The sequence below is a fragment of the Mya arenaria genome, chromosome 9, assembly GCF_026914265.1.
Source record: "Mya arenaria isolate MELC-2E11 chromosome 9, ASM2691426v1".
Lineage (NCBI taxonomy): Eukaryota > Metazoa > Mollusca > Bivalvia > Myida > Myidae > Mya > Mya arenaria.
Genome location: NC_069130.1, coordinates 64,335,587 through 64,347,341, shown reverse-complemented (window position 1 = coordinate 64,347,341; position 11,755 = coordinate 64,335,587). Strand labels below are relative to the sequence as shown.

The window sequence follows — 11,755 nt, the reverse complement described above, 5'->3', positions numbered from 1 at the left end:
CCACAGCTCTAGGCAACTCATCGAAGGTACGTAGTTACGGTGTAATACAATCATACACAGACATCCATCTGCCACAGCTCGAAGCAACTCCTCTGAGGTGTAATACAGTCATACACAGACATCCATCTAGATGCCACGTACAGCTAAAATTAAGGTAATTGCTATTGATAAATATATAATAACTGTTTTTCAATTTAAACATCGTGTACCATATGCCAACCTACCTTAATTGTATTTTCTAGCATGTCCATTTTTTCTATATATATTTTACCACTATCGAGAACACTTCAGTAATGTGTCCAAAATGTACACGTTTCGACTGGTAAATGTACATGTACATATATGTACATTACAGACGGCAACATTGAGCCTGTAATTTAACCTACCTAGCTATACCAACTATTATACTATCTAGTGTGCTGATTGAAATAAAGACACATGTACACATGATAAGATGTAATCTGCTTGTATGGCATTAAGTATCGTTTATAATGAAATCTCCTCAATTATGTTTCCAATACAATACAATTGTATCAACAAATTGTTTCTATGTAAGGAAACGAGCGCTACCATTGTCGAAACACTCTGAGAAAATTTTGACTGTACCTGTTGACTGCCACCTTTATATTTCTATACGTTTTGAAATTATTTTCTATTTATATAAATTACTGCTTGTCATACGTACTAATTGCGTTTCTCCATATAAAATAAAACGTTTGAAGTTTTACAAGCAAGTAAGTTTAGTGTTGATGTTGGTGTTTTGTAAATGTGTGTATTAAATGTAGTGCATCATTCCGGATACAATTATTCGGATAAAATGAATGATTATGATAATTGATAGATCTTTTATTTTCAATTATCAAGGTTAGAACATCATGACAGAACAGCTGCTATTTGGTGGAGCATTTTCACTTGAATTGCCTGTTAACCGGAATGATATGAGGTACTGTAGTGAAGTTTAAAAGTTTTTTTTTTAGATTTATTAAAGGAATTTGTTTATTTTCAACCTCATATTTGCAGGCATACAATGACACACCTTAACAATAGGATCAACATTTTGCCTATGTCTTGAAATAAACCTGAATTTTATTATGATCAGAGTTAAGTTTGTTATAATTAACTTGCATTAAAAGATCTGAGAAATAGAATTCTGATCTGTAAAATACACATCGAGATAAAATTGTCTTTCAAAATCATAAATTTGTTAACTTGATTTTAATACCTTAACCTGAACTTTGTATTATTTATTACAAAATTTTAACAGTGTGGTACGGCAGATTCCAGACAACCAAGAGGTGTTTGCCCACCCGCAAACAGACCAGAGTTTGATCATTGAGCTTATGGAGGAGGTAGAAACACAGCAGCCGGATGGACACGCAATCAAGTAGGTGAATTCAGTTTATACAGCCGAACATCTATCTCTTCACTGATATGGGGACATCCATATCTCAGGCGCATAGGAATCAAATTGTCATTGGGGCCATGGAAGGTGTGGACTGGGGAGGGGTGTCCCCTCACTGCAAGATTTTTTTCAATTTTAAGCATTGAAAAACTCAATTTCCAGTGAGTTTAGATTTTGTTTTTATGTTTTCTTCTACACCTTTTTTGGTTAAAATAGTTGATAGATATAACACTAAGATATGATAAAACAGTAATAAACATGTTACGGACACATTTGTAAGCACACATGTTATACTAGTATTTTCTTTTTCTGTAGCAAATACAAATACAGTTTTAAACAGTCACAATGAATCAAACACATTTAATACATGAATATGCACACTTTGTCGTAGCGTCTCTCCAATCAGTGAAGCCGGTGATGATGAACCGCCCTCAACTATCGTGTTGCCAATCTTGCCGCCTTTTGTCACCTTCATACATGTAAAGCAGGACACACAATCTGTAGCCTGCAAGCATAAAAAATAACATTATGAGTGACATATTAATTATTGTGTAATCATAAATACACCAGTATGTTTTTACTCTTAAATATTCATATTCGCGCAGTCTCACATTGTATGTTCATTAGCAAATTAGCGCAGTTTACCACTCTATTGCAAGTTGAATGCTCTGTGTTCAGTGTTTTTAGTGCCATAAGATCTCATTTAAAATTCAGGCTGATTTGGAACGTCCATTTTAAAGTCAAACTTGAATGTGAGTTTGAAATATTACATATTGCTGGCTATTTAATGACAGTTCTGATTTAACAAGTAAATACAATTATCACTATCAACTAGACTTGTTGAAACATCGAAAACGATACAAATAATTATTGTCTTATCTTCTTCAACTTACCCTTCTTTCCACTTGCCTTAACTAGCCGTAATATTGGAGCCGCGACCCCTGCTGTAGACTAGCACTATTCATTTAGACTAAACTTAACACCTTTGTGCACTTCTAATTATCATAGCTGTTTGACTACAATTAAAGTATGTCACAACCTGACAATGGCCATAATTGGCCCTATTAGTTTGTTTCAACAGTACATGTCAGCTTGCTTTTAGTTATATTCCTGATATTATTCTTTGTCAATTATTCTGTGGCAATGTGTCAATTCTTTTCCAAACATAGTTATTGTATTAAACTAACATTTTGTTTCAAAAAGAATTATAGAACTACTGTAAAATTCTCTTTTTCAGAACTCATTTTGAAGATTTAGCCACAGTTAATGGTTCTGCATCTTCAAACATTATACAGACTGAAGAAATACCACCAAATGAAATCTCCTTACATCAGTAAGCAACAGGTTTCTTGCAAAAAAGTATCAATTGTATTGTAGGATTTTACCCTACAAAAACAGCTAAAAACTGACATTGGCGTAATTCACACGGGCTTTAGTTTGTAGGCCCATGTCTATAATATCTCTTTAGAAAATGTAGATAAAACTGGAAAAGAAAACGTTTCTATGGTCATGAAGGAATTCAGACCCCTTGATCACACATAATTGAGGGGGCCTGCACATCAAATTTTGTCTACATGTAGGTATGCACCTGAATGTTCTCAGCAATATATTTATTCTATGTAAGAACAATACTATATGGAAACATAATGTATTTTAATACCTAACAATACCGTAGTCTGTGGGTCCCATTCTTAACATTTTAACGTTTTGAAACCCTAAAACATTGGGGGAAAAACAAGGTAACATTGCTTATCTGTAATTTTTCATTAAAGCATGTACACTACTGAGCAAAAATGTAAAGCTTTCTGAAAAGTATTTCTGTGAAGGGGGTACTGTCTCCCTAGTGTGACATTTAAATTATCTTGTTTCTGTTCAGGGCTGGAAGTTGCTGGTACATACTGGGAGAGCAGAGCATTGCAAAATTCAAGGAGACAGCAAAAAACTTGGTTCAGATTCATATGGGTTTGATCCGAGTCCCAAAGTATTCCACTGATGTGCTTATTACGTTGAATGATCCAATAAATATAAGGTGTGTATCAATCAGTGAATGTTTTTCATTTAGAACACTTTTTAAAAAGTTATTTAACGTTAGATGTTTTTTTAAAGAAATGCTAGTTTCACTTTAGATACACAAGAAATGCTAGATTCACCTTACACAAGAAATGCTAGATTCACCTTAGATACACAAGAAATGCTAGATTCACCTTACACAAGAAATGCTAGATTCACCTTAGATGCACAGGAAATGCTAGATTCACCTTAGATACACAAGAAATGCTAGATTCACCTTAGATACACAAGAAATGCTAGATTCACCTTAGATACACAAGAAATGCTAGATTCACTTTAGATACACAAGAAATGCTAGATTCACATTAGATACACAAGAAATGCTAGATTCACATTAGATACACAAGAAATGCTAGATTCACCTTAGATACACAAGAAATGCTAGATTCACCTTAGATACACAAGAAATGCTAGATTCACCATACACAAGAAATGCTAGATTCACCTTAGATACACAAGAAATGCTAGATTCACCTTAGATACACAAGATATGCTAGATTCACCTTAGATACACAAGAAATGCTAGATTCACCTTAGATACACAAGAAATGCTAGATTCACTTTAGATACACAAGAAATGCTAGATTCACCTTAGATACACAAGAAATGCTAGATTCACCTTAGATACACAAGTAATGCTAGATTCACTTTAGACACACAAGAAATGCTAGATTCACCTTAGATACACAAGAAATGCTAGATTCACCTTAGAAACACAAGAAATGCTAGATTCACCTTAGATACACAAGAAATGCTAGATTCACCTTAGACACACAAGAAATGCTAGATTCACCTTAGATACACAAGAACTGCTAGATTCACCTTACACAAGAAATGCTAGATTCACCTTAGATACACAAGAAATGCTAGATTCACCTTAGATACCCAGAAATGCTAGATTCACCTTAGATACACAAGAAATGCTAGATTCACCTTAGATACACAAGAAATGCTAGATTCACCTTAGATACACAAGAAATGCTAGATTCACCTTAGATACACAAACAAGACAAAATAATGACAAACTTTAATGAGCTGCGGAGTATTGCATCATAAGATATTCGTTAAAAGTAATCATGCCTTATTCTTGATATTTTCCAGCACAGAGAGCAGTAGTCACCATGCAGTGCCGACATCTGCAGTACGCTGGAACTCTGGTGATTTCAAAAGAGCGCTACAGTCTATAAAGCTCCTTGATCCAGGCGTGTTTGGTGTGTGACGCTGTGATGATCAGTAGCTAAGCCTGCTACAAATGCAGATACTCTTTAGAAACTAGAGACTTGTATTGGGTCAAACATTTCTGTATAAAGAGATACTTAAATTACCACAGGTTTCTTAATAGGAGCTTGAAATCCAAGAATGGTATACTTATGAATGCTCATGAAAGTCTGATTCACTTTTAATGTTTGTGTTATTAAGGAATATTTTCTCCTGTACATAGGCATTGCATTAAGACTTGATTGATACAGAGCTCTTGTCTGTTGATACCATAACAGGTTTATCCAGTTTTGGGTCCATCTCATCAGTTTATGTAACAGTGCTCTAGATAATAAATGTACTTGTATTGTAGTCGGCTGGAAACAATAAGAACAGTTTATTTTATATTCAAGACTACCAAATAGGTATATTGCAGTAAGCTATCAATGCAATTTCTTGAGTTTTTATCTATTCAGATTTCTTTGTCATACACTTCATTAAAATATTCTTTGATAGCACGGATCTTTATAGGTCCATGATGATATGGAGTTTGTCCCAGTTTATTCACAATCTTATCAAGAGGTCTGATATTGGTTTGGTTTGATATTCTCAAATTCTGTGTAGAACACATGTTTCCATGGTGAGGGAAATCTTTCTTTACAATGTTACAAGATGATATAACAGTATAAAGGCATATTCAGCTTGGTTGTGCATTCAAATATACATGTATAGAATCCTTACCATAATTACTTAAAGATGCAGTTTAGACAGCTATTAAATATTTATATGTCCAACCAATAAAATATAATTTACTGAAATTATGCCAGAACCTGTACTGTATGGTAGTTATACTATGGGTATTATATTGGCGGTGTTTACATTGCTTTTCTTGTGTATATTAAAAAAAGTTTTTCATTAAAAAATATTTGCTTTAAAACTTGGAAAAAGTGATGGTTTCAATGAAAAGAAAACCCTTCACTCAAGAATGTCCTTCTGCCAAACTGTTTTGTTTATGTACAAGTAATATATGTTTGAAAATATTGACCTTATATATAAATACGATTAACCTTGATTAAGGACGTTCTTCTGTTAGTGCCTCACTACACATTTGTTAAATGAGTTATGAGTAGAGTACATTGTATGAATTGTGAATAGAGTATGAACTAGCTTATGCATTATTGTAAATTATACATGTGAGCTTTGTTAAGATGGAAGAGCTATATTTATAATACATCTTTGTTTAGTTTTAACTGTGAATGAAAGTTATGAAGTATACATCTGAACGTAAAACAGCTGGAATAGACCTTTTCCGTCTATAAGGGGTGGACACAAAAGGCCATGCTTTATACGCACGTTTTTGCTCCGTCAAGTACAGAAGTCAACTAATTAATATTGTGTGTTTTATTGAATCACATGAAAATGTTATTTATTGCACTTGTTTGAACGGACATTTTATACAATTTGGTTTCATTTCATTTCAAGTGGTAGCATAACTCAGCAAGTTGGCTAAATAAGGTATTAAAGCTGGTCAACAATGTTGATAGTGAACGGAAATGACACACATTCTGGGCAACTAAAATAAACAACGAAAACTAGCATAGGATGAAAATGATTGTATTTTGCGACACAAATGTGACACTTCAAAGAGAAGATTAGAAAGGAACACCGCGGCGAATTGGGCAACACAATCGTTGTCTACGCCAGCCCCATCCTCCTCCGCGGCATCGGCCCTGGGGGTACTCCCAGCGGCTACAGTAGCGCCTGCATCGGCAGCGACGCCCGGGGAATGGGGGGTAAGGTCCCGGTGGTGGGTAGGGGCCCGGGAACGATAGCTCGTTAAATCCTTGACCTGAAAGTTGAATGACTCGTTATTAGACAGTTACTTCCCTTGAATACATTGACAGCTACTTCCCTTGAATTTTTGACAGTAACTTACACAGTGAATTTCCTTGACTACTTAGACAGTTAGTTTTTTAATACTTACACAGTTACTTTCCTTGAATACTTAAACAATTACTTTCCTTTAATAGTTACACAGTTACTTCCCTTGCGTCCATTATTTTCCTTAAATACTTCAGTTACTTCCCATGGTTGAAAAACACACACTGTTTTTTTATATAATTAAATTCAAAAGAAGGTATCAAGGTAGACCGTTAATTAAGATAATAAATTAAAATACTAATAAAACTCCGAAAATAAGCATAAAAAACCCAGAAAATTTGTTTATTTCATTGTAAGATCGTATTTTATTTCACTCGTGATCATAGAAAAACTGTATTTCTTGCACTGAAATAAACAAATATCCTATAAATATTCAAGGCATCATCGTTATTTACATCTTTCACACTTAAATATTGAACTTCGAAGTCTAGTATTGCCTTTAGTCATTAACAATGCAAACATATGAACGTGATTGCCAGGACATTATTGTAAATACATACACAAACATGTATTCTATAAAACATCATATACAGCTAATATAATAAAGTATGAATTCATATTCTTGTAATTATTAATTATCGAAACCAATGATGTTTAAGAAGCAGCTAATTATTTCCTCCGAGTTTAGATGTTTATATAATTTTGAGTGTATTATCCTTATTCTATATTTTTCACGTATGCCATTTTATACTGGATAACATAGACAGTAAAAAGTGGTATTCAGATTCAGATACAGTTTTTATTTCAAAGTTTACATAAACTATTTTCTCTATCAATGTTATAATAGGTACAAATTTAAATTTAAGACAATTGTTAAGGTTGAGGTCCCAATGTTAAGGAATATAATTGGCAATACAAACCTTAATTCAGGAACGCTTAATCATGAATATGCCAGTTAGTTACGTCTTTAAAATCCGTTCATAATCAAACACAAAATGTACCAAAAGTAAACACGTAAAAAGAACGATTTTCAATGATCAGACCAAATTTGTTTTTCACTTAAGATTGTAATAGATATTAGTACTTATTAAATCATTCATCCTGGTCCCGAAATTATGTGGTTGTAACAAAGCGTTTAACATTTTGCCAAAAAAAATCCGTCTATTTCGCCAATCCTAAAATACATGTATGAGGCGTTCTCAGTAAGTAATTACTTCAAATGTTTATATTCTCTATAGTATATATGAAAATGCATACATTAGTAAACTTCCGGTACTTTCCTGAATGTTCAGGCCCCCAGTACTTTACCCACCAAATATCACTTAAACACTTTTTATATTAATTGTAACACATAGCAAAGATTGCATGTATTATATCCAATCAGTCAAATATTGTGGTAGAATAAGTCACTGAAAGGTTTGTAATTACATGGTATTGCTGAATAGTTATGGCATTTTGTCAGATGTACGAGTGAAAATCTAACCTATTTCGTAGCCTTTAAAATTATTCAAACATTTATTAACAGAGTTTTAAACAAGACGGGCTTTGTTCATGAGAACACTTTCATGTAAAAACGATATGAAGAACGTTTATTCATCGAAATAATTCAAATTTGACCCTCCGAAAAAACATATAAGTATGCAAATTTAACGTATTAAGTCTTGCGAAGATGTGTATTTGAACTTTTACAAATAAAAAATATATGATGTTGATTTTCTCCATGTTGGAAATGAGCGTTGTTGACTACGACATTCAAGTGCTTTAGTGAAGTTTCCATGGGGGTGCTTATATGTATGTCATTTTTCTTTATTTCTAGCCTTAATAATGCTTCAACATTTGTGCAGCAAAATATCATCGCTTAATAACAACATACTGAATGTTCCTCGTACTATTACATATATTCTAGCATATACAGGTGTCCCTTAAACAATTTCTAGTATTTGCGGTATCATTCGAATGACATGCATTTTGATAAAATACAAACTGTTCTTACATATAAAGTTAGGGTTAGGTCAGAAACAAAATCCCCACTATGAATTAAAAAAGTGCTAATGTTTTTAAAATAAAGTAAAAGAAATACGTAATATGCCTTGGCAAAACGTTAAACCAAATATGCTTGTAATCGAAAGGACGAAACTTTGACTTTAAGTTACATAAGTTCTAGTTGACATGCAAACTGGATTTAGTTTTCAGTTTAAGACACAGTTAATCATACTTAATACAGTTAAATGCAGCTATAAACACTTTGGCTTCGTATGTACCACAACCTAGAATCCACGCTAATACTTATTAAGGTAATCTAAAAATGAAAAAAGAAATCGAGCAAACCTTGGCTGGTCAGGAACAGCGTCCCCACAAGAATGCACGCCAGCAGCAGAATATGTCCTTTGTTTGCCATTTCGAAGTGTTGTCCCAGTTCGAATCTTCAACGTATTTATATCTTTTGAAAACTTGCTTTGAACTTAATTTGACCGGAAGGGGTCAATTAAACTCAGATTACCTTGTACTTATTATATGTTTATCAACCTTTACGACAACTAACAGACAAAAATGGTGCTTGTAATGATGTTGCGGTTATGTTATTTTGACGCCAGCTCCCGAAGTTAAGGGTCATAGTAATGTCATCACGTATATCTGCAATGACGAAGCTGTTTGTCATCAACAAACAAGGAAATAAAAAGGGTTGTTTTAGAACCATGGAACGCTGTTTGTACTGATGGTGAATGCTAAAGGCAATCAAAATGTCAGTATGTCAATGTGGAGTTAATATAGTTTTGCATTAAACGCTTGACACGAACCTGCATTCAAAAAAAAATTAATATATCATTAATATGTTTACGACGGTTGTAAGACTGTTGTAAACAATGTTCTTTGATCAGTATTTTAAATTCTACTTTGGTTGTAACCCTTTTAATGTTTGAACTATGGGAGTAATCAAATCATATATACAACAGTTTGCGATTAATTTGTTTTAACAGTCAGGTTGCCTTTCCTTCCTGTACCACAACAGATTGCTCACAGACAGTAACATCACTGTCGTAGTGTTGCCTTTTGGTAGGATTCGGAAGAAAAAAAACATTTGATCATACATCTATATTTTCATTGGACGGACGTCAAGTCTGGCCAAACACAGTTAGTCATGCTTTTGCTCTTGGTATGTTTTTATTTTATCATAGCAAGTAAGATTGTATATGTATGTAATTTAAGAGCTTTGCATGGAGTTGGGCAAAACAGTTAGAACAAGACAGGGGATGGAACCAGTACGTGTTGGTAACATTCAGATGTTTGGAGTTAGCTATGGAGGCTGATTTCTGCAATTTTGTTAGAAGACCAAGGTAAGTAGATAAAAAAATGACCATGCTAGAAATTATTATCTTTCCCACGAGCAAAGATAAAACAAATACCCGAATGGAACTCCTTTTTTATTGTCATCACACAATTACCTCCCTTGTTGAAGACCGTCGGCTGTAGCATCATGGTAATCTAGCTTGTCTTGTGGCAATATTAAGCGCGCGCATATCCATGACAACCACGAATTATCACGTATCTATGCGCATTTATTTGCACTACTCACAAAACAGTTCCAGCGAAAAAATACATTTTTACTTTATTTTGTTTAACTGGGGTGTGATAAAAAGCATCTATCAAAGCCGCTCGTGTAAGATAAGCTCGTCCAAACCCTCGCGCAGAGTGTTTTACGGAAACTCGGGAAACCTCGTTTCCGTAAAACACTCTACGCTTGGGGTTGGATGAACCTTTCTCCCACCTCAGATAAGTAGATCCAATAATTTAACCATGCTAGAAATTCGTTTCTCCCACCTCAGATAAGTAGATCCAATAATTTAACCATGCTAGATATTCTTTTCTTGCCCACGGGCGAAGATAAAATGCCCGTATGGAACTCCTTTTTAACGGTTACCACATTGTAATTACCTCCCTTGTTGAAGACTGCAGCATCAAGGAAATCTTGTCTTATGGTAATATTTAGAACGCTAATTAATTATTTCTCGCTTCAAATGTCACCATAAAAAAGTTCTCACGCACCATTCAAGAAATAATGCTTCATTCTCTTTAGAACTATTTAAAAAGACCGATTTGACTATTAACATATTCTGAATCACTGCGCGAATATCCATGACAACCACGTGCTATCGCATATCAATACGCAATTATTTTCACTAAGAACAAAAGAGTTCCAGCAAAAAATACATTTTTACTTAATTTTGTTTAACTGAGGTGGGAGAAAAAGCATCTACCATAGCCGCTCGTGTAAGATAGGTTCATTCCGACCCGAGCGTAGGGTGTTTTGCGGAAACGAGGTTTATCTTACACTCACGGCCATGGAAGATACTTATAATCTTGCCCACGGGCGAAGATAAATGCCCGTATGGAACTCGTTTTTAATGGTCACCACATTGTAGTTACCTCCCTTGTTAAAGAAAGTCGTCTGTAGCATCATAGAAACCTTGTCTTGTGGCAGTAATTAGAATGCTAATCAACTATTTCTCCCTTCAAATGTCACAATAAAAAAGTTTTCACGCACCGTTCAAGAAATAATGCTCCACTCTCGTCGGAACTATTAAAAAACCGATTTGACTATTAACATAATCTGAATCACTGCGCGCATATCCATGACAACCAGGAATTATCAAATACCCATACGCATTTATGTTCACTACGCAAAAAAGAGTTCCAGCAAAAAATACTTTTTTACCTAATTTTGTTAAACTGAGGTGGGAGAAAAAGCATCTAACATAACCTCTCGTGTAAGGTAGGTTCATCCCGACCGTCGCGCAGGGTGTTTTGCGGAAACTCGGTAAACCTCGTTTCCGCAAAACAACCTACGCTCGGGTCGGAATGAACCTATCTCACACTCTCGGTCATGGAAGATACTTATAATCTTACACTCTTGGCCATGGACGATACGTATCGTCTAAGGTGGGAAAAAAATAGATCCAAATAGTTTGGTCATTCTGGAAAGGTTTATCATGCCCACGGGCAAAGATAAATATGTACCCGTATGAAACTTCTTTTTTATTGCCATCATGCCATTATCTCCCTTGCTGAAGACTATCGTCTCTAGCACCATGGAACTTTGTCCTGTGGCAATATTTAGAATCAAAATAAATAATTTCTCGCTCTAAATGGCGCCAAAAAAAGTTTTCACGCCCCATTCAAGAAATAATGCCTCACTTTCCTCAGAAC

General features: G+C 34.5%; 1 protein-coding gene across 1 annotated transcript; it reads left to right on the top strand.

Moving 5' to 3' along the window:
- Positions 1–606: 606 nt before the first annotated feature.
- LOC128202953 (ran guanine nucleotide release factor-like) lies at positions 607–5,900 on the top strand. The gene is made up of 6 exons (XM_052904152.1): positions 607–734; positions 865–943; positions 1,265–1,384; positions 2,640–2,735; positions 3,279–3,431; positions 4,574–5,900. Exons 2-6 carry the CDS (start codon positions 876–878, stop codon positions 4,689–4,691), a joined length of 555 nt encoding a protein of 184 aa, XP_052760112.1. The 5' UTR covers positions 607–734; positions 865–875; the 3' UTR covers positions 4,692–5,900.
- Positions 5,901–11,755: the final 5,855 nt, after the last annotated feature.